We start from the raw sequence: 24668 nt of genomic DNA on the forward strand, positions 1-24668 counted from the left end.
ATTATAAAATCCGCAGAGCTCATTTTTCAGTCTCTCATCGCAAGCACACACACACAGGGTGTAGTCTCACCCTGGCAGGCCCTGCCGTCCTCCATCAGTCTGTAGCCAGTATGACAGGTACACTGTACCAGACCTCTGGCCATCTGACACTTCTGAGAACAGCCTCCGTTATTCAGGTTACAGTTGCCATCGCTGGACCGCGGGCCTACACTCAAACACACACACTTGTTAGAGAGATGTTATGATGTGGAGCCTTACAGAAGTTTCCGAATAAGTCCCCAAACACACATGGCACACCCGCCCCACACCCTTCCCCTTATACAGTCAGACATAACTCACGGCAGTCCTGGTGAGGGTGTTCATCAGTCCCATCTCCACAGTCGCTGACCTCATTACAGACCTTCCTCTGGCCAATACAGCGGCCGTTACCACACAGAAACTGGTCTGGAGCACATGGAGGGGTGTCTGGTGGGGAGATAGATGGAGAAAGTTACAATGGCCTGGGAAAAAACTGCGAAGAACAATGGACAACATCTGAAAAGTCCTTTGGCTGTGTCTCAAATGGCACCCATTGGGTCCTGGTCAAAAGAAGTGCACTATATAGGGAATAGGGTACCATTTGGGATGTAGCCTCTGACTTTTGAAGGATAGACACAAAAGGCCTATGTGGTAATGGTAACTGTTCTTCAGATTGACTGAATCTAGACTCCACCCTGGGTGGGGTGATCATCCAAAATCAAATCAAACTTTATATGCCACATGCACCAAATACTACAAATCAAACCAAATGGTATTAGTCACATGCGCCGAATACAACAGGTGTAGAACTTACAGTGAAATGCTTACTTACGAGCCCCAAACCAACAATGCAGTTTAAAAAAATACCGATAAGAATAAGAAATAAAAGTAACAAGTAATTAAAGAGCAGCAGTAAAATAACGATAGTGAAAATATATACAGGCGGGTACCGGTACAGAGTCAATGTGCAGGGGCACCGGTTAATTGAGGTAATATGTACATGAAGGTAGAGTTATTAAAGTGACTAYACATAGATGACAACAACAGAGGGTAACAGTGGTGTAAAAGGGGGAGGCAATGCAAATAGCCTGAGGAGCTTTTTGATTAGGTGTTCAGGAGTCTTATGGCTTGGGGGTAGAAGCTGTTTAGAAGCTTCTTGGACCTMGACGTGGCGCTCCAGTACCGTTTTCCATGCGGTAGCAGAGAGAACCGTCTATGGCTAGGGTGGCTGGAGTCTGACAATTCTTAGGACATTCCTCTGACACCGCCTGGTATAGAGGTCCTGGATGACAGGAAGCTTGGCCTCAGGGATGTACTGGACTGTTCGCACTATCCTCTATAGTGCCTTGCGGTCGGAGGCAGAGCAGTTGAAATACCAAGCAGTGATGCAACCAGTCAGGATGCTCTCGATGGTGCAAATGTAGAACCTTTTGAGGATCTGAGGACCCATGCAAAATCTTTTCAGTCTCCTGARGGGGCATAGGTTTTGCCGTGCCCTCTTCACGACTGTCTTGGTGTGCTTGGACCATGTTAGTTTGTTGGTGATGTGGACACCAAGGAACTTGAAGCTCTCAACCTGCTCCACTGCAGCCCCGTTGATGAGAATGGGGGCGTTCTCAGTACTCTTTTTCCTGTAGTCCACAATCATCTCCTTTGTCTTGATCACGTTGAGGGAGAGGTTGTTGTCCTGGCACCACACGGCCAGGTCTCTGACCTCCCTATAGCGGTCTCGTAGTTGTCGGTGATCAGGCCTACCAATGTTGTGTCATCGGCATACTTAATGATGGTGTTGGAGTCGTGCCTGGCCGTGCAGTCATGAGTGAACAGGGAGTACAGGAGGGGACAGAGCACGCACCCCGGAGGGTCCCCTGTGTTGAGGATCAGCGTGGCGGATGTGTTGTCACCTACCCTTACCACCTGGGGGCGGCACGTCAGGAAGTCCAGGATCCAGTTGCAGAGGGAGGTGTTTAGGCCCAGGGTYCTTAGCTTAGTGATGAGTTTTGAGGGTACTACGGTGTTGAAYGCTGAGCTGTAGTCAATGAACAGCATTCTCACATAGGTGTTCCTTTTGTCCAGGTGGGAAAGGRCAGTGTGGAGTGCGATTGAGATTGTGTCATCTGTGGATCTGTTGCTGCGGTATGCGAATTGGAGTGGGTCTAGGGTATCCGGGAGGATGCTGTTGATGTGAGCCATGACCAGCCTTTCAAAGCACTTCATGACTACCGACGTGAGTGCTATGGGGCGGTAATCATTTAGGCAGGTTACCTTCGCTTCCTTGGGCACAGGGACTATGGTGGTCTGCATGAAACACGTAGGTATCTCCCTGTTCAGGGAGAGGTTGAAAATGTCAGTGAAGACAATTGCCAGTTGGTCTACGCAAGCTTTGAGTAAACATCCTGGTAATTCGTCTGGCCCAGCGGCTTTGTGAATGTTGACYTGTTTAAAGGTCTTGCTCACATCGGCTACCGAGAGCATTATCACACAGTCATCCAGAACAGGTGGTGCTCTCGTGCATGCTTCAGTGTTGCTTGCCTYGAAGCGAGCATAAAAGGCATTTAGCTTGTCTGGTAGGCTCGCGTCACTGGGCAGATCGTGTYKGGGTTTCCCTTTGTAGTCCATAATAGTTTTCAAGTCCTGCCACATACGACGAGCGTCAGAGCCGGTGTAGTAGGATTCATTATCCTGTATTGACGCTTTGCTTGTTTGATGGTTCGTCTGAGGGCATAGCGGGATTTCTTATAAGTGTCCGGATTAGTGTCCCGCTCCTTGAAAGCAACAGCTCTAGCCTTTAGCTCGATGCGGATGTTGCCTGTAATCTATGGCTTCTGGTTGGGATATGTACGTACAATCACTGTGGGGACGATGATGCACTTATTGATGAAGCCGGTGACTGAGGTGGTATACTCTTCAATGCCATTGAACTYCCTGCTTTAGTTTTTGCTTGTAAGCAGCAATCAGGAAGATAGAATTATGGTCAGATTTGCCAAATGGAGGGCGGGGGAGAGCTTTGTATGCATCTCTGTGTGTGGAGTAAAGTTTTTTTCACTCTGGTTGCACGTGACATGCTGGTAAAAATTTKGTAAAACTGATTGAAGTTTGCCTGCATTAAAGTCCCCGGCCACTAGGAGCACCGATTCTGGATGAGCATTTTCTTGTTTGCTTATGGCCTTATAGAGTTGTTTGAGCACGGTCTTAGTGCCAGCATCGGTCTGTGGTGGTAAATAGACGGCTACGAATAATATAGATGAGAATTCTCTTGGTAGATAGTGTGGTTTGAGCTTACCYCAGRCGAGCAATACCTCGAGGCTTCTTTAATATTAGACATCGCAACCCAGCTATTATTGACAAATAGACACATACCCCCACCTCTCCTCTTACCAGACGTAGCTTCTTCTCTGTTCTGCCGGTGCATGRAAAATCCCGCCAGCTCTATAATATCTGTGTAGTCGTTTAGCCACGACTTGGTGAAACATATGATATTACAGTTTTTAATGTCCCATTGGTAGGATAATCTTAAATCGTAGGTCATCAATTTTATTTTCCAATGATTGCACGTTAGCCAGTAGAACGGATGGCAGTGTGAGTTCTCTCGCTCGCCTACGGATCCTTAGAAGGCAGCCCGACCTGCCTTTTCCTCTGTCTTTTCTTCACGCAAATGACCGGGCCTGTTCCCGGGTAAGCATTATATCCTTCTCGTCGGATTCGTTAAAAGGAAAAAGCTTATTCCAGTTYGAGGTGAGTAATCGCTGTTCTGATGTCCAGAAGTTGTTTTCGGTCATAAGAGACAGTAGCAGCAACATTTTGTACAAAATAAGTTACAAACAACGCAAAAAAAACGAAAAAAATAGCACAGTTGGTTACGAGCATGTAAAACGTGCCAATATGCTTTCCCTCTGACAGTTTCCTCTCCAATKATGCTTTTCAGCATGGAGAGCTGTCCTGCAACTGTTGTCATGGATACTAAACTATAGGGTGCCTGTCTGAGGTGTAAGATTTAGCTCATAGCCCGCCGATAAGAACTAAGTCCATGGAGCTCTTTCTTTCTTTTCACCCTTTTATTTCATTTGTACTGTCTAGATTAGATTGATGCCGATCTGCACACACCCACACACGTACCAGTCTTCTCACAGTCATCTTCATCGCTGCCGTCAGAGCAGTCATCCTCGCCGTCACATCTCCATGACAACCTGATACAGCGTCCCGATGCACAGCGGAACTGATCCGCAGTACACATGGAGGTGGCTGGAGGGAGAGGACAGGTCGGTTAGACGCACACACGTACACAATCTACATACATTTTGTACACAAACACATACACAAGCAGATACTTACTGCAGTTCTTCTCATCTGATTGGTCATCACAGTCAAACTCCCCGTCACACCTCCAGCCAGCGTTGATGCACATCCCACTGCTGCACATGAACTCCACAGAACGACAAGGCTGGTGGGAGGCTGCAGGACACACACAACCACTACCGTGAGATGAAAGGAAAATTATTTTGGAACTTTAATCATCCCTGACAGTGTAAAACAATTTATCTGAAGGACCCTGGTAATACAACAATGCTTTTACATGGACAAAACAGAAATAAACATTTGGGGCAGGACATGCATGTTTCTAAAGAATCAAACATATCTATCCAAGACCAGACGAACCCACACGAGCACACACACACTTTTATTAATGATCTAACAATAAGAGCCTGTTCACATGAGGCTGAAGGGCTGAGGGTAGAAGATAAGGACAGAGAGGCGAGGAATGAATAAAGCGAGGGAGAGTAAAAAAAGAGAGAAAGCGTGAGAGAACAAGTGCTGTAGAACACCGTGTCTGCATGTGTCCGTGTGCAGTGTTATCAGTTAGACAAGAGAAGGGAACAGGGCCAACAGCACAGAAGAGAGGGAGAAAAGAAAGAAGAGAAGAATAAAGCAGTGTGTGTGATGAGGGGATGATCAAAACACCAGGTGGTGGAGAGAAATACAAAAATCACACACCACACACACACGCCGCAACACCCACACACACACACACACACACTACATACACATATATATAAATACAGTTGAAGTCGGAAGTTTACATACACTTAGGTTGGAGTCATCACAGTTTTGGCAAGTCGTTAGGACATCTACTTGTGGCATGACACAAGTACTTTTTCCCACAATTGTGTACAGACAGATTATTCTCACTATAAATTCACTGTCTCACAATACACTAAATTGACTGTGCCTTTTAAACAGCTTGGAATTTCCAGAAAATAATGTCATGGCTTTAGAAGCTTCTGAAGGTAATTTGACATCATTTGAGTCAATTGGAGGAGTACCTGTGGATGTATTTCAAGGCCTACCTCAAATCATTGCCTCTTTGCTTGACATCATGGGAAAAGCAAAAGAAATCAGCCAATACCTCAGAAATGAAATGGTAGACCTCCACAAGTCTGGTTATCCTTGGGAGAAATTTCCAAATGCCTGAAGGTACCACGCTCATCTGTACAAAATATAGTACGCAAGTATAAATGGAACCACGCAGCCGTCATACCGCTCAGGAAGGAGACGCGTTCTGTCTCCTAGAGATGAACGTACTTTGGTGCGAAAAGTGCAAATCAACCAGACAACAGCAAAGGACCTTGTGAACATGCACAAAAGTATCTATATCCCAGTAAAACAAGTCCTATACCGACATAACCTGAAAGGCGCTCAGCAAGGAAGAAGCCACTGCTCCAAAACCGCTATAAACTACGGTTTTGCAACTGCACATGGGGACAAAGATCGTACTTTTTGGGGAGAAATGTCCTCTGGTCTGATGAAAAAAAATAGAACTGTTTGGCCATAATGACCATCGTTATGTTTGGAGGAAAAAGGGAATGCTTGCAAGTTGAAGACACCATCCCACGTGAAGCACGGGAAGCATCATGTTGTGGGGGTGCTTTGCTGCAGGAGGGACTGGTGCACTTCGCAAAATAGATTGCATTATGAGGGAGGAAAAGGATGTGGATATATTGAAGCAACATCTCAAGACTCAGTCAGGAAGTTAAAGCTGGGTCGCAAATGGGTCTTCCAAATGGACAATGACCCCAAGCATACTTCCAAAGTTGTGGCAGAATGGCTTAAGGACAAAAAGTCAAGGTGTTGGAGTGGCCATCACAAGCCTAACTCAATCCTATAGAAATTGGTGGGCAGAACTGAAAAACATGTGCGAGGAGGCCTACAAACCTGACCAGTTACACCAGCTCTGTCAGGAGGAATGGGCCAAAATTCACCCAACTTATTGTGGGGAGCTTGTGGAAGGCTACCCGAAACACTTGACCCAAGTCAAACAATTTAAAGGCAATGCTACCAAATACTAATTGAGTGTATGTAAACTTCTGACCCACTGGGAATGTGATTAAATAAATAAAAGCTGAAATAAATCATTCTCTTACTATTTTTCTGACATTTCACATTCTTAAAATAAAGTGGTGATCCTAACTGACCTAAGACAGGGATTTTTTACTTCGATTAAATGTCAGGAACTGTGAAAAACAGTTTAAATGTTTTGGCTAAGGTGTATGTAAACTTCCGACTTCAACTGTATTGTGTTATATATATATGAGAGAGAGAGAGAAATGGAAAGAAAACATTAAATGGACAGTGTTCTCATGTTCAAACCCACTTATCAGCTGGTACCCTGTCGCCCACATTGACACCCACATACACAGAGAACTGTTTCATCTGCTTGTGTGTGCCCAACTCTCAGAATACAGACACACACCGAATACACAGATATATACATACACACACACACACACACACACACAAACACACCACTAAACACACAGAGAATCGTTTGATCTGCTTGTGTGCCCAGATCTCTCTCCATTCTGAATACACAAACCATGCCCATCTGAGAGTGTGCCAGTGTTTTTTCTATCAAAGCGTCCAGCATACAGTCAATGCCAAGAAATGCAGTGTGAGGATGGCTAGTTTTATTCCTCTCTGGTATGTCTCCTCTCCCAGCTGTAGTGTAATATCTTATTTTCCTTATTTATCTCTGACCTTGTTTCTTTTCTTGATGCGTTTTCCACTTTCCCAAAATTTCTAAATATCTCCAGGCAGGGGGCAATTATCAAATCAAATCAAATTGTATTGGTCGCATACACATATTTAGCAGATGTTATTGCGGGTGTAGCAAAATGCTTGTGTTCCTACTGAGAAAGGAGGGAGGGAGAAGGGGATGATAGAGGAAGAAGAAGAGGTGGGAGGGGGGGGGCGAAGACATTCAACTAAACATGACCTTACTTATCAGTCAGTCATGATGAAAGCCTTAAATAAAAGTTTATCACCATTGAAGACAACATCAAAGAAGAGAGGAGTTTGAGAATCACTGCTCTCTCTCCTCTCATCCTACTCCCTAGTCTGATGCATGCTAACAGAGCCCCATATACAGGCATTTGTGTGGGCTACCATGACAGAGAAAATGAGAGTGAGTGCGAGAGAAAGAAAGAGACTGTGGGACAGACAGATAGTACAAAGAGAGACATGAAAGACAGATAGAGAAAAATTAACAGAAAGAAAGGACGTGAAAGCAGTGAGGTCTTAGCAGTAGTCTAACAGCGTATATTCTCTGGAGTGATGAAGAGAAACGTGATAGCCTGTGCTAATCGAAACACTAGCAAGCTTGCGTGTATTCGAAAGAAAAATATGGGAAATGTTTTCCAATGCACGCAGACATGCACACACACAAGTAACATAGACACACCGCGGAGCAGCAGACTCTAGCACGACAGCAAGGAGAGTGGGACAGAGCATTCCAGGAATCTGTGTCAGGGAACGCTCAGAGAGCCATAATGAGTGAGGGAGACAGACTTCGGCAGTGTAGCCATTTAACATGTCACTGCTCAGTGCTCAAGCTCAATCATTGCTACAATGGTAACAGCTGGATCTGTCATCACCAACTTGTCTCAATTCTGTTCAACCTCAGCTGAACTTTATTATTTTTTACCTTTACCCCTTTTCTCCCCAATTTCGTGGTATCCAATTGGTAGTTACAGTCTTGTCTCATCGCCACAACTCCTGTACAGACTCGGGAGAGGCGAAGGTCGAGAGCCGTGCATCCTCTGAAACACAACCCAGCCAAGCCGCACTGCTTCTGGACACAATGCACGCTTAACCCGGAAGCCAGCCACACCAATGTGTCGGAGGAAACACCGTACACCTGGCGACYGTGTCAGYGTGCATTGCGCCCGGCTTGCCACAGGAGTCTCTAGTGCGCGATRGGACAAGAACATCCCTGCCGGCCAAACCTTCCCCTAACCCGGACGRCGCTAGGCCAATTGTATGCCGCCCCATGGGTCTCCCGGTCATGGCCGGCTGTGACAGAGCCTGGACTCGAACCAGGATCTCTAGTGGCACAGCTAGCACTGTGATGCAGTGCCTTAGACCACTGCTCCACTCGGGAGGCCAACTGATCCGATCCTATCCTTATCTCTTTTCTTTTATGTATACTTGACTGGAAGTATTGACACTATTGCTTTCACCTGACAAGGCCTTAAAAAGACAAAGGATGTCAGTGGCACCTCTCAAACACTGAACTCTCTCACTCCCGTCCCTCAAAGTTGTAGCCCAACTGCAATCCTCCCTGCCCCTAACCTACTGACCCCTTTGTTTACATTCCACTTGAGAAAAAGGTCGCTTGGCATTCTGGGTAGAATTCCAACAGGCCGTCTGGCCACAACAGGTTCTCTGTGTGTGTGTGTTTGTGTGTGTAGCAGAGGAATTTGAGGTACAGTATGTGTTTTCTGCATGGCAGTGTAGCAGCCTCTGATGTAGCATTTATGGCGCTGGCGCTAGTGCTGGGCGATATGGCCAAAATATCATATCATGGTATTTMATTATTTTTTTGCTGGTATGATGGCATTTGACAGTATTTTATGTTTTTAAATTATAACATTTCTAAATTTGCTTTATAAGTAGTGCATGAACTCAGGGTGGCAACACATACATTCTAAGTGATTTCAATGGGTCTTTCTCCATTCTGATTGTTTATACTGTTCAATTCAACTTCAACCCATACATTTCTGCATTTCCTGCACTCATTTGAGATAATTTCCACTTTGCCATGTAGGGCTGAACGATTTGGGCAAAGAATCAAAACCTTATTTTGAACCAAATGTTGCAATTGCGATTTGACTTATGATTTAGAGCAAAACATTTGGAATCATGGAAATAGAATGATTATTCCAATTCTATCATTAGAATATGATAGTGGGCACTTTAAATAGTGTTGTTTAACATGAAAATGAATAGAAATGCTAAGGAGGAGTTATTGTGATAGGGTAGGAACAAAAAAGTGTTTTTTTTAGGAATCAAAGTGTTGATAATTGTTTCCTAGGGGACCCTATAATCTTTGGCTACATTGTCTGTTTTCTCTTAGCTTCATGTAGCTAACATATTAATACTTCTTGCATTCCTCTTTGATTTAGATGGTACTGTTGCACAAACAACATGCTGATGTAGGTCTACACCATCACTGGTATTATTAGGCTGTATAACTAATTATGTTTGCTCTGGCTCAGTACATTTATTAGCTAGCTACCTAGCGATTAGCGGCTAAGAAGACCCAACTTCCTAAGAAAAGACAAACTTGCTGTTTGCAGATGTAAGCAACACAAACGAATAGTGTAATTATAGAACGCTACTGGATTTATATGAAGAAGCAAAGTGAAAACAGCATTGTTGTAATCAACATTGTTGCATATGCTGCATTGACCATGCAGACTGAACGTAAGTGTCTCGTGGTTGAAGAACAACAAATGTGCTCCTTGAGTGACAGGGGGCGGGGCTAGGTCTGGAGAGAGAGAGAGCAGAGAGATATGGAGAGAGAGTGAGCGGAGAGAGATGACTCAAGTAGCGAAGTAAACTATGAAAATGGACGTTAAACACGGCGTATCCCATTAAACAAACCAAACATTTAAATACCGTTATAGAAGGTRAAGTAAAAACCTAAACCGGTCCATGCATCAACACCGGTATATTGTAAAATACAGTATACCGCCCAGCCCTATCTGGAGCCTGCAGATGTCAATGATTAGCCACCTGAATCCGATGTGTGTGTGTGTACTTACAGCAGTCGGACTCATCAGACCAGTCTCCACAGTCGTCATCTCCGTCACAGTGGTAAATGTCCAGAATACAGCGTCCATACGCACATTGGAACTCTTCAACACTACAAGTGGCCGTCATTACATCAGATGCTACAGAGGGAGAGAGAAAGGGAGAAAAAGAGAGGGAGAGGGGTAGATATTTAACACACATTCTCTTTCACCCCCAAACTTTTCTGTCATAAACTATAAAGACAATGTGTGGTTCTGACATTCAGTTTGTTTTACACTAGGGCAGTCAAAAAAGGTCAGGGATGAGGATAATTTGGAGAAGTTGGGAATGTCGACACACACACCCTTGACCACAAAGATGACCACAAAGATAATGCTCAGAGTGTACARTCGTGGCCAAAAGTTTTGAAAATGACACAAATATTACTTTTCACAAAGTCTGCTGCCTCAGTTTGTATGATGGCAATTTGCATACTCCAGAATGTTATGAAGAGTGATCAGATGAATTGCAAAGTCCCTCTTTGCCATGCAAATGAACTGAAACCCTAAAAAACATTTCCACTGCATTTCAGCCCTGCCACTAAAGGACCAGCTAACATCATGTCAGTGAATCTCTCGTTAACACAGGTGTGAGTGTTGACGAGGACAAGGCTGGAGATCACTCTGTCATGCTGATTGAGTTCGAATAACAGACTGAAAGCTTCAAAAGGAGGGTGGTGCTTGGAATCATTGTTCTTCTGTAAACCATGGTTACCTCCAAGAAAACACGTGCCATCATCATCATTGCTTTGCACAAAAAGGGCTTCACAAGCAAGGATATTGCTGCCAGTAAGATTGCACCTAAATCAACCATTTATCGGATCATCAAGAACTTCAAGGAGAGCGGTTCAATTGTTGTGAAGAAGGCTTCAGGGCGCCCAAGAAAGTCCAGCAAGCGCCAGGACCGTCTCCTAAAGTTGATTTAGCTGCGTGTCAAGAAGGGCAGCAAAGAAGCCACTTCTCTCCAGGAAAAACATCAGGGACAGACTGATATTCTGCAAAAGGTACAGGGATTGGACTGCTGAGGACTGGGGTAAAGTCATTTTCTCTGATGAATCTCCTTTCCGATTGTTTGGAGCATCCGGAAAACAGCTTGTCCGGAGAAGACAAGGTGAGCGCTAACATCAGTCCTGTGTCATGCCAACAGTAAAGCATCCTGAGACCATTCATGTGTGGGGTTGCTTCTCAGCCAAGGGAGTAGGCTCACTCACAATTTTGCCTAAGAACACAGCCATGAATAAAGAATGGTACCAACACATCCTCCGAGAGAAACTTCTCCCAACCATCCAGGAACAGTTTAGTGACGAACAATACCTTTTCCAGCATGATGGAGCAACTTGCCATAAGGCAAAACTGATAACTAAGTGGCTCGGGGAACAAAACATCAATATTTTGAGTCCATGGATGGCCAGGAAACTCCCCAGACCTTAATCCCATTGAGAACTTGTGGTCAATCCTCAAGAGGCGGGTRGACAAACAAAAACCCACAGATTCTGACAAACTCCAAGCATTGATTATGCAGGAATGGGCTGCCATCAGTCAGGATGTGGCACAGAAGTTAATTGACAGCATGCCAGGGCGGATTGCAGAGGTCTTGAAAAAGAAGGGTCAACACTGCAAATATTGACTCTTTGCATCAACTTCATGTAATTGTCAATAAAAGCCTTTGACACTGATGAAATGCTTGTAATTATACTTCAGTATTCCATAGTAACATCTGACAAAAATATCTAGACACTGAAGCAGCAAACTTTGTGGAAATTAATATTTGTGTCTTTCTCAAAACTTTTGGCCACGACTGTACACCTGTGTGAGGCCCTTTGAAATCCTKCTACCAATCCTTTATCTATACTATTGAAATCCCCCTCGCCAGAGAAAGAGAACAGAGAGAGAGAGAAGAGAGAGAGTGAGGACACACACGTACAGTATGTGTCTCAGGAGGTGTTGGGATATGCAAAAAAACTAAACATTTCCATTTCACAACATGCGTATAAATAATACGAGTCTGATGGTCCTTAATACTGAATAGTGTCTGTTCCAGGTGTGTAGGAGTCAAAAGAAGAATACTGGAAGAGACGGAGACCCACACACTGTAGAAAAAAGGAATACATCCAAAACTGAGGCTTGAATGCAATTACTAAAACAGCATGGTTGCCAAAAAATTCATAGTGCATAAATGAATAGTGAAAACAAAAACGTTTTGGCCCGTTTTGGACAATTTACACTGATGATGGCCTGMGGCCGAAACGTTTGTGTTTTGTTTTCACCTTTCATTTATGCACTGATGATTTTTTGGGCATCAGGATGTTTTAATAAACATCTTTATTTTGTGTTTAAGCTTTAGTTTTGGATTAATTCCTCAGTTTTGGATTTATTCATTTTTAGACAGTCTCCATCTCTTGTACATGTGTGAAACAGGACAAATATAAGCACACACACACACAGGGCAACTCACGGCAGTTTTCCTCGTCTGATCCGTCCTTGCAGTCAGTGTCTCCATCACAGTACCAGTGTTCAGCAATGCAGCTCCCATCTGTACAGCGAAACTCCTTATCGGAACACTTACGCATGTCTGTGTGAGAGAGTGAGTGTGAGAGAGTGAGTGTGAGAGAGTGAGTGAGTGAGTGAGAGAGAGAGAGAGAGAGAGAGAGAGAGATAGAGGGGAGAAAGAGAGAGAAAGTAAGAGAGGGAAAGAGAGATATTGAGTTATTATAGTCAACGGATTGAGTTGTGACAAAGACAATACATTTCTGAATGTATGTGTATACTGTAGGAGTGAATGTATGGTGTGCATGTGTGTGTTTGTGCGTGTGTAGCTCACCACACAGCTCGTCACTGTTATCCCCACAGTCATTGTCCCCATCACAGTGCCACAGGCTGCGGATGCAGTAGCCGTTCTGACAATGGAACTCATCCTCTTCACACTCTCTAGGAGCTACAGACAAAGCGAGAGAGACGGGATGTCAATCAAAGGACAAATGACACAAACAACATCCTATACACCACTTGTATGATGTAAGAATCTAATATTTTGGCGCACGCATGCACGCACAAAACCGCTTAGTAACATTTCTCTTACATTCATACAGAAAAAAGTAGCCGTCTTTTAAACTCCAGTGCACAACCTCCCATCAAATCAAAGTTTATTTGTCACGTGCGCCGAATACACCAGGTATTCACCTTACAGTGAAATGCTTACTTACAAGCCCTTAACCAACAATGGATAGTCTTATGGCTTGGGGATAAAAGCTGTTGAGAAGCCTTTTAGTCCGAGACCTTGCGCTCCGGTCTATGACTGGGGTGGCTGGAGTCTTTGACAATTTTTAGGGCCTTCCTCTGACACCGCCTGGTACAGAGGTCCTGGATGGCAGGCAGCTTAGCCCCAGTGATGTACTGGGCCTTGCGGTCGGAGTTTGAGCAGTTGCTGTACCAGGCAGTGACGCAACCAGTCAGGATGCTCTCGATGTTGCTGCTGTAGAACCTTTTGAGGATCTGAGGACCCACCCATTCGACAAATAGGCTTTGTCGTGCCCTCTTCACGACTGTCTTGGTGTGTTTGGACCGTTCTAGTTTGTTGGTAATATGGACACCAAGGAACTTGAAGTTCTCAACCTGCTCCATCGATGAGAATGGGAGCGTGCTCGATCCTCCTGTTCCTGTACTCCACAATAATCTCCTTTGTCTTGATTACGTTGAGGGATAGGTTGATATTCTGGCACCACTCGGCCAGGTCTTTGACCTCCTCCCTATAGGTTGTCTCGTCGTTGTCAGTAATCAGGCCTACCACTGTTGTGTCACCAGCAAACTTAATGATGGTGTTGGAGTTGTGCCTGGCCATGCAGTCGTGGGTGAACAGGAGGACAAGAGGGGACTGATCACGCATCCCTGAGGGGCTCCCGTGTTGAGGATCAGCGTGGCAGATCTGTTGTTGCCTACCCTTACCACTTGGGGGTGGCCCTTCAGGAAGTCCAGGATCCAGTTGCTGAGGGAGGTGTTTAGGCCCAGGGTCCTTAGCTTAGTGATGAGCTTTGAGGGAACTATGGTGTTGAACGCTGAGCTGTAGTCAATGAATAGCATTCTCACGTAGGTGTTCCTTTGGTCCAGGTGGGAAAGGGCAGTGTGGAGTCCAATAGAGATTGCATCGTCTGTGGATCTGTTGAGCGGTATGCAAATTAGAGTGGGTCTAGGGTTTCTGGGACAATGGTGTTAACGTGAGCCATGACCAGCCTTTCAAAGCACTTCATGGCTATGGATGTGAATGCTACAGGTCTGTAGTCATTTAGGCAGGTTGCCTTCGTGTTCTTGGGCACAGGGACTATGGTGGTCTGCTTGAAACATGTTGGTATTACAGACTCAATCAGGGACATGTTGAAAATGTCAGTGAAGACACTTGCCAGTTAGGCAGCACATGCCCGGAGCAACCGTCCTGCTAATCCGTCTGGCCCAGCGGCCTGGTGAACGTTGACCTGTTTAAAGGTCTTACTCACGTCAGCAATGGAGAGAGTGATCACATAGTCGTTCAGAACAGCTGATGCTCTCATGCATGCCTCGGTGTTGCTTGCCTTGAAGCGAGCATAGAAGTGATTTAGCTCATCTGGTAGGCTCGTGTCACTGGGCAGCTCGTGGCTGTGCTTCCCTTTGTAGTCTGTAATAGTTTGCAGGCCCTGCCACATCTGACGAGCGTCGGAGCCGGTGTAGTACAATTCAATCTTAGTCCTGTATTGGCGCTTTGCCTGTTTGATGGTTCGCCTGAGGGCGTAGCAGGATTTCTTATAAGCTTTCGGGTTAGAGTCCCGCTCCTTGAAGGCGGCAGCTCTACACTTTAGCTCAGTGTGGATGTTGCCTATAATCCATGGTTTCTGGTTGGGGTATGTACGTACAGTCACTGTGGGGACGACGTCATCGATGCACTTATTGATGAAGCCAGTTACTAATGTGGTGTACTCCTCAATGCCAACGGAGGAATCCCGGAACATATTCCAGTCTACGCTAGCAAAACAGTCCTGTAGCTTAGCATCTGCATCATCTGACCACTTCTTTATTGACCGAGTCACTGGTGCCTTCTACTTTAGTTTTTGCTTGTAAGCAGGAATCAGGAGGATGGAATTATGGTCAGATTTGCCAAATGGGGGGCGAGGGAGAGCTTTGTATGCGTCTCTGTGTGTGGTGTAAAGGTGGTCTAGAGTTTTTTTTCCCTCTGGTTGCATATCTAATATGCTGATAGAAATGAGTTAAAACTGATTTCAGTTTCCCTGCATTAAAGTCCCCAGCCACTAGGAGTGCCGCCTCTGGGTGGGCGTTTTCCTGTTTGCTTATTTCCTTATACAGCGGAGTGTGCTGTTCTATCTAGCCGGTGCAGCGCATATCCCGCCAGCTGAATGTTATCCATGTCGTCATTCAGCCATGATTTGGTGAAACATAAGATATGACAGTTTTTGATGTCCCGTTGATTGGATATTCGTGATCGTACCTCGTCTATCTTTGGCAAGTAATATTGATGGTAAAGGCAGATTTCACACTCGCCGTTGGCGGATCCTTACAAGGCACCTCGCCCTGTGTCCTCTATACCTGCGTCTCTTTCTCCTGCCAATGACGGGGATATTGGCCTTGTCGGGTGTCTGAAGTACATCCTGTGCGTCCTGCTTGTTGCAGAAAAAATCTTTGTCTAATCCGAGGTGAGTGATCACTGACCTGATACCCAGAAGCTTTTTTTTAACGCAAGATACGGTAGCAGAAACATTATGTACAAAATAAGTTACAAATAACATGAAAAAAACCACATAATAGCACAATTGGTTAGGCGCCCGTAAAACGGCTGCCATTTCTTCCACCGCCATCTTCACACTGATGGTTAATCTCTGATCTAAAATACATTGTCACATCCAGCACAACAACCCCCCAAAACCTCCTTACAATAATTTCTCTGACGTTATCATTAGTTCCACTAAAACAATAGTCCTGGCTAAAGGAGGGCCAGGTAAACAGGTTAGTATCAGAAGGAAGTACCATGATTTCTGCCTGAATAGCCCCAGCCCGGGAGTGATATATTATTTTAAGCGTGTTGTTTCTGTGCGTGTGTGTGTGTGTGTGTGTGTGTGTGTGTGTGTGTGTGTGTGTGTGAGTTAGAGGGGGGTTGCTGCCTTAGAAGGTTAACTAATTATTAAATCTACCTCACTTATACATGGACTGCGAATAAAATGCATGCGAATAAAATGCATACAGACGCTCAGTCAAAGAAACCCACTTACAAATGTGACGGTAGTTCAGAGGAGTAGACAGGAAAAAAGGGACGGCCACAGATATGTTTGAGGATAAAATGAGTATTTTTCATTGAGACTGTACTTCCTACCTCAGTGACTATTGAGACGGAACGTGACCCGAATCAACTACCTCTCATCTCTTTCTCTTGTTTTCTCACACACAGGTTTCCTGTGCTTTGACCCAACAGAGTCCTCAGAACAGAAAAGACGAGATATAGTAGTATTTTTATTTAAGATTACTCTCGCCCCTCTCCTATTCAGATGCAACAGAGTAGGAGAAGGACCCGGAGCGGGAGCAGAAGACAAAGCTAGCCCCTAGATTAGTCTTTAAACTATAACTCTATGGCTGAATCTCATTCCAAAAACTCACTTGGCACACTTAGTAGAATTTAATTGAATCTCTCATCTGTCTCCCTCTTTCCCTCCCTCTAATTCCTAAACCAGAAAGTTCAGAAGTCACGTGTCCTTAGGCAGATCATCAGTCAGAGAGCAGGCAGAGGTTAGAGATGAACGGTCACTGTGATTCATTACCAGGGTCATTATGCTTTGAGGTAGGTGTGTTTGTGTGTGTGTGAAAAAATAAATAAAACGAAATATATTAATTTTATAACACGTTTTATGTTTCCTTGAGTAGTACCTATGCACTTTCAGGATTTGCCTTCCCTCCTTGCCCCTGCCTGCCTTGCATCCTCCTCTCATCCCATGAGTTGACATAGAAAAGAGCAGAAGTTGTGAACTATCCCATCAGACTCCAGTCCTACCTACCTACAGGTTATAAAAAAGAGCAGAAGCTCTGAATAGTATTCTAACCTAGGTCTGGGTTGGCGGCCCCCTTGGGTTGTGCCGTGGCGGAGATCTTTGTGGGCTATACTCGGCCTTGTCGCAGGATGGTAAGTTGGTGATTGAAGATATCCCTCTAGTGGTGTGGGGGCTGTGCTTTGGCAAAGTGGGTGGGGTTATATCCTTCCTGTTTGGCCCTCGTCGCGGGGGATATCATCGGATGGGCCACAGTGTCTCCTGACCCTCCTGTCTCAGCCTCCAGTATTTATGCTGCAGTAGTTTATGTCGGGGGCTAGGGTCAGTTTGTTATATCTGGAGTACTTCTCCTGTCTTATCCGGTGTCCTGTGTGAATTTAAGTATGTTCTCTCTAATTCTCTTTCTCTCTTTCTTTCTCTCTCTCGGAGGACCTGAGCCCTAGGACCATGCCTCAGACTACCTCGCATGATGACTCCTTGCTTCCCCAGTCCACCTGGCCATGCTGCTGCTCCAGTTTCAACTGTTCTGCCTGCGGCTATGGAATCCTGACGTTTCACCGGACGTGCTACCTGTCCCAGACCTGCTGTTTTCAACTCTCTAGAAGACAGCAGGAGCGGTAGAGATACTCTAATGATCGGCTATGAAAAGCCAACTGACATTTACCCTGAGGTGCTAACTTGCTGCATCCTCGACACTACTGTGATTATTATTATTTGACCATGCTGGTCATTTATGAATATTTGAACATCTTGGCCATGTTCTGTTATAATCTCCACCCGGCACACAGCCAGAAGAGGACTGGCCACCCCTCATAGCCTGGTTCCTCTCTAGGTTTTCTTCCTAGGTTTTGGCCTTTCTAGGAGTTTTTCCTAGCCACCGTGATTCACACCTGCCATAGCTTGCTGTTGGGGTTTTAGGCTGGGTTTCTGTACAGCACTGAGATATCAGCTGTGTAAGAAGGGCTATATAAATACATTTGATTTGATTTGTGTGGATAAAACTGTGAATATGTAGTTATGGGTGTCTCTGCTGAATGTTTGAACAACAAACAAGAACATGATATGAACGTAGGAACACACACACCCATACCGGCACACTCACTCGGCTACTCACTTTCACACACACAACACACACACACACACACACACACACACACACAACCACCACCACACACACGTCTCTTTTTCCAGTTTTTGTTGTCTGAAAACTTTTGACAAGTCGCATAGGCTCAAGTGGAGCATGACGGATCTCTCCCCATCTTTCTCCTTTCTCTCTTTAAATAATGGAATAAAACAACAACAGTGGGGGGAAAGAAACTAGGGAGGGGGCAGAAAGACAGAGAGAAAAAAAGGCTGAAATTATAAGTAGGCCGAGGAGCGACGGAGGGGGAAATTTTACGGGGCTGGGGCACGAGAGATGAACAAATTTTTTAATAGGTGGCTCGCGGCAGACGGACCTCCCCATTTCAGGATGGGATCTATGTCTGCTCCTGAAATATGGGTCAGACAGGAGAGAGGGAAGCAGGGAATGAGAGAATCGGAGCGAGTGAGAGAAAATCAGAGAAAGAGAATCAGAGAGAAAGAAAGCCCACCTCTATACAGAGTTATCTGGGGGAAAAATGAGGGAACGAGAGAATCTGAGAAAGAGAGAGAGCTTACCTCCATCTAACGAGTAATTTAGAAAAAAAGGATGAACTGAGCTACAAGTTGGCAGGGTTAGCTTGGGTCAATTCCATCTCCAGAAATTCAGGAAATTCAATCCATGGAGTTGGAAATGAATCGTACCAAATTTCTCATTCCGATCTATGTGGTGATCTCTGATAATGACTTAATGGGTGCGGAGGTGTGTGGACTGAAATCTATCTCAACCACAGGGTACTTATTGTGACATATTATTGTAATAGACAGTTGTGATTGTGTGTGCACGCGCAAACTTATAAATCCCTTTAAGCATTTAAAAATATTTAAATTAATCCAGAACATTATTTTGAAGTCTCCCTCAAGAGCCATAGCATAGTTGAAAATAATTTCCCGGCATACATTTCCACTCACTACACTGGTAACAGGGTATATAGCAGTATGATCAGGCCAATGGAAATACTCAGCCTCTACATGGATTATATTGGACACTTTCAACCCAGTGAGTCACTCTGGATCAAAGCAGTAGGACAAAGTCTTCATTTAGTCTGACCACTAACTACATCTCAACCCAGAAACAACTCTGACACTGACAGCTGGAGTGGATAGGGAAACATCAGTGCCCTGTGTATGTCTGCTTCCCAAATGACACCCTATTCCATAGGGCTCTGCTCAAAAGTAGTGCACTATATAGGGAATTGGGTGCCATTTGGGATGAAGCATATAAGTACATGTAAGTATAAATATGCACCAATTCCTGACGTGTGTAAGTACATGGCGATATAAATATGAGTGTATAAATACACACACTCCTCACTCACACCCTCCCACTCTCTCGATGCCTTTCTACTGCTGCCAGCCAGCTGAAGCCTTTTCCAGTTTCTTTCCCCGGCACGTGCACACACATGCATACACAAATGCATACACACACACACACACAAAGTGTTCCCCCAGGCAACAGGAGAAAGCGTGTGAACGGTAAGGTAAAAGGTCATCCCCAGAGTAAGGTGTGGTTGCCATGGGAGCAGTGACCTCCCTAATGGGAGTGTGTGTGTGTATATACACACACACACACACACACACACACACACACACACACACACACACACACAGGCACAGCACACACCCACCCCCCCGTACTGGACGAAAAGGATCCATATCAGGGGATATCTTTACATGACATGTTTATGATATTCTAGAGCATACAGACCATTTCAAATAAAATCTAATTGTCACATGCGCCGAATACAACCTGACAGTGAATTGCTTACTTACAAGCCCTTAACCAACAACGCAGTTTAAAAAAAATACCTATAAAAAATAGAAGTAAAAAAAAGACTGATAAGAAAAACTGATTTAAGTTTCCCTGCACTAAAGTCCCATGCTACTAGGAGCGCTGCCTCTGGGTGAGTGTTTTCTTGTTTGCTTATGGCGGAATACAGCTCATTCAACGCTGTCTTAGTGCCAGCCTTTGACTGTGGTGGTATGTAAACAGCTACAAAGAATACAGATGAAAACTCTCTCGGTAGGTAGTGTGGTCTACAGCTTATCATGAGAAACTCTACCTCAGGCGAGCAATAGCTTGAGATTTCTTTAGATATCGTGCACCAGCTGTTGTTTACAAAAACACATAGACCGCCACCTCGTGTCTTACCAGACGCCGCTGTTCTATCCTGCCGGTACATCGTATAACCAGCCAGCTGTATGTTGACGTTGTCGTCGTTCAGCCATGACACCGTGAAGCATAAGATAAAAGTTACAGTTTTTAATGTCCCGTTGGTAGTTTAATCTTCCGCGTTACTCTGCGATTTTATTGTCCAAAGATTGCACGTTTGCTAGCAGAATGGAGGGAAGTAGGGGTTTATTCGATCACCTGTGAATTCTCAGAAGGCAGCCGGACCTTCGGCCCCTCTTCCTCCGCCTCCTCTTCACGCAGATCACGGGGATCGGGGCCWGTTCCCGAGGAAGTCACGTCGGGCTCRTCAGAGTCGTGAACGGAAAAAGAGGATTCTGCTAGTCCGTGGTGAGTAATCGCAGTCCTGATGTCTAGATGTTATAAGAGACGGTAGCGGCAAACATTATGTACAAAATAAGTAAAAGAATAAGTTACAAACAACGCAAATAAGCAAACAATCTTCTCCGGCGCCATCCTGCGTCTACCATCCTCTGACTTGCCTTGTTGATAGTGTTAAGGCAGAGCAGCGCATTATTATGGTGAGACTTCTCCCCATTTTAGCTTCTGTTGTACCAATATGTTTTGACCATTACAGTTTACTACACTCCAGGGTTATTCCAAGCAGTTTAGTCACCTCAACTTGCTCAATGTCCACATTATTCATTATGAGACATAGTTGAGGTTTAGTGAATGATTTCTCCCAAATACAATGCTTTTAGTTTTGGAAATACTTGGAAATACTAACTTATTCCTTGCTACACATTCCGAAACGAACTACAACTCTTTGTTAAGTGTTGCAATCATTTCAGTTGCTGTAGTTGCTGACGTGTAGTGTTAAGTATGGCTTTACTCAAAGCCAGTGGCATGTCTTAAGGATGTAAGACACTTGCATTTTTAAGAATGTTTAATGTTACGACGTTGTATTTTTAGTTTGTCACTCTGAAATTTCCCCGGATGTTGATCCCGGTAACGGGATCGCAGCCATAAGAAGTTTTAACATGCCTACTTGAAGGTTTGTGTCGAATTTGAATCAGGTTTAAAGGGAGGTGCTAAAGTTATCTTCAGAAGTAAACAGCTGCTGTAGCAGCTTTTGAGAGTCATGATGGCTGGCAGTGATGATGCAAAAAATGTATGCATTCAGTTGTACAATTGACTAAGTATCCGCCCTTACTCTGTCCCTGTCCCTTTCTTGTTTTTAATCTGAGAGAAGCGCTACACCTGGTGGAGAGAGGCTATACGACACAGAATGAGTTGCATTATGCGCACTGTACGTTACGTCATGACACGTCAATATTTACTGTACAGCGGGGTCCATTTTTTCAACTTTTCTCCAATACTATCGGGCCATTATCATGTCAATCAACACTTGAATAGAAACATAGTTCACACCCTGGATTTTGATGCCAACACAGTCGCTACAGTCCCATTCGTTTTCATTGCAGCCTTGTTTGAATGCCACAATTACCCAAATTTGTATGGAATGGGGTTAGTCAACAGTAAAGACTAACTGGTAGCCTAGCTAGCCAACAAATAATGACATTGCTATTCCTTTAGGGATTTTTTTTTACCCCCTATCAAGCTATGTGGTGACAGGTAACGTTGTGTGTGTGGTGTGTGGTGTGTGTGTGTGTGTGTGTGTGTGTGTGTGTGTGTGTGTGTGTGTGTGTGTGTGTGTGTGGTGTGTGTGTGTGTGTGTGTGTGTGTGTGTGTGTGTGGTGTGTGTGTGTGCGTGTGTGTGTGTGGTGACTTACGACAGTCCTGTTCGTCAGAGTCATCCTCACAGTCGTTGTCCCCGTCACACACCCAGGAGCGGCGGATACACTTCCATTGTCACAGTGGAAGTCCAGTGGAGAGCAGGTGGGCAGCACTACAGAGGAAAACACCAGCCATTAACACAGCCGAAGCAAAGCCCGAGCATACACACACAAATGCATGATAGCGAACATGGCCCGATGGTCACAGCCAATACACAGAGTATACAAAACATTAGGAACACATTGCTCTTTCCATGACATAGACTGACCAGGTGAATCCAGGTGAAACCTATGATCCCTTATTGATGTTACTTGTTAAATCCACCTCAATCAGCGTAGATGAAGGGGAGGAGACATGTTAAAGAAGGATTTTTAAGCATTGAGACATGGACTGTGTGTGTGTGTGCCAGTCAGAGGGAGAATGGGCAAGACAAAAGGCAGGCACACCGGCATGTGTCAAGAACTGCAACGCTGCTGGGTTTTTCACGCTCAACAGTTTCCTGTATGTATAAGGAATGGTCCTCCAAACAAAAGGACATCCATCCAACTTTACACAACGGTGGGAAGTGTTGGAGTCAACATGGGCCAGCATCCCTGGGGAACGCTCACGACACGTTGTTTAGTAATGTGTTCCTAATGTTTGGTATACTCAGTGTATATAGCAATACAATTAAAAGACAGAGACAGAATGAGAAAAGAAAGTATAGGAAAGAAGCAAGGTGATGGCAGGGAAATACACTGGATGGAGAGGAGGTTGGTTATTTATTATCCTCCATATCCTATTCTATGTGTCCGTTCCCTGAGTCCAAAACTCAGTGCATTCCTCACTAACTGCATATCCGCTGAGTCCACTATACCCATCGCAGAATGACTGGCTCTTTGTCATCAACAGATAATGAAATTACCACAAGGAGAAGGGGAGGAAGAGGAGGAGGAAGAAGAAGCAGAAGAGTTATCTTTCTTGTGGGCCTTCAGGCCACTAATATATACACACAAACACACACACGTGCATGCCTGTTGATATGAAGTATGAAATATTGACCGTCCAACATGGACTACATGAAAAATGCATGACGTCACTGAGTAAAGCAGCCCATGCGGCAGCCAGCTATGAAGTCTGAACTGACTGAGTGATTTATGAATGAATAATGTGTGTGTGTGTGTGTGTGCGTGTGTGTGTGTGTGTGTGTGTGTGTCAGAGGCATTATGGAGTAACTGGGTGAGGAAAGCCCCACTGACCCATATAGTCCTGTATGGGTCCTGTATTATTAACAGAGAGAGAAAAAGATAAAGAAAGCAAAAAAGAGAGACAGGGCGGAGAGAGAGAGAGAGAGAGAGGGGAGAAGAAATTGGAAATACAGACATTGTCATCCTACAAGAAACATGGTATAAAGGAGACGGACCCACTGGTTGCCCTCTAGGTTACAGAGAGCTGGTAGTCCCATCCCCCAAACTACAAGGTGTGAAACAGGGAAGAGACTCAGTGGGTATGCTAACGTGGTATAGAGCAGACCTAACCCACTCTATTAAATTAGTCAAAACAGGAACATTTTACATCTGGCGAGAAATTAATAAGGAAATTATCTCAACAGACAAAAATGTCCTCATGTGTGCTACCTACATCCCCCCAATAGAATCCCCATACTTTAACGATGACTGCTTCTCCATCCTAGAGGGGGTGGAAARGGACATGTACAAGTCTGTGGCGACCTAAATGCCAGAACTGGACAAGAACCTGACACCCTCAGCACACAGAGGAACAAACACCTACCTGGAGGGGACAACATTCCCTCCCCCACATGTCCCGCCTAGACACAACTATGACAGCATAACCAACAAAAACTGGTCACAACTCCTGCAGCTTCACAGGAGAGCTGTTTGAATGTAAAACATGTTTTGTTTGTTGCAAGTTGTTTTTTGGCAKATATGCCTTCTCGAACATGTGAACTTTCATGTGCCTTAATAACAAACGTGTACGCCATGTGTAAATACGAATACAACTTTTAAATTACGAGCCTTATTGGTTAAGCCACAGAAAAAGGCAGCAACCTTCCCACTAGACATGATTGGCTGAGATAATGAGTGGGCTGGACATGCCGAGAGAGGAGTTCGGATTKGTCTGCCATATAGAGGCTTCTGTCTATTTGAGATGGTCAGTTTGTGTTGGTAATCTTGTCGAACTCAGCTTTTTTAAATATATATATATATAGTGTAGTGGAGCTGCATAGCTAAGTGTTGCTTTCCACTCTCTGGAAGATCAAGTTTTGAAATCAGTGGAATTAGAGTATGATAGCTAAAGAGATGGAAACATGAACACACTCCTAGTGCCATTCGAAAAACGGACTCCAGAAATAAGCTCATCAACTGCGTCTGCAGCAGACGTGATACCCTCTGTCATGGCAATGAAACGCCTGCTCAACAAAACTGCCAACACAGACCG

The 24668-nt window shown here is 44.7% G+C and overlaps 1 protein-coding gene across 1 annotated transcript in view; it reads right to left on the minus strand.

Moving 5' to 3' along the window:
* Positions 1–24668, minus strand: part of LOC111973984 (low-density lipoprotein receptor-related protein 4-like) — a 255830-nt gene that overhangs the window by 97645 nt on the left and 133517 nt on the right. The window contains 9 exon segments of the mRNA XM_024001464.2: positions 71–205; positions 340–465; positions 4135–4260; positions 4351–4470; positions 10119–10247; positions 12601–12717; positions 12967–13080; positions 22226–22297; positions 22300–22341. Coding sequence (XP_023857232.1) covers positions 71–205; positions 340–465; positions 4135–4260; positions 4351–4470; positions 10119–10247; positions 12601–12717; positions 12967–13080; positions 22226–22297; positions 22300–22341 — 981 coding nt within the window.

Source organism: Salvelinus sp. IW2-2015, linkage group LG15, assembly GCF_002910315.2.
Source record: "Salvelinus sp. IW2-2015 linkage group LG15, ASM291031v2, whole genome shotgun sequence".
In the NCBI taxonomy this organism is placed as follows: Eukaryota; Metazoa; Chordata; class Actinopteri; order Salmoniformes; family Salmonidae; genus Salvelinus; species Salvelinus sp. IW2-2015.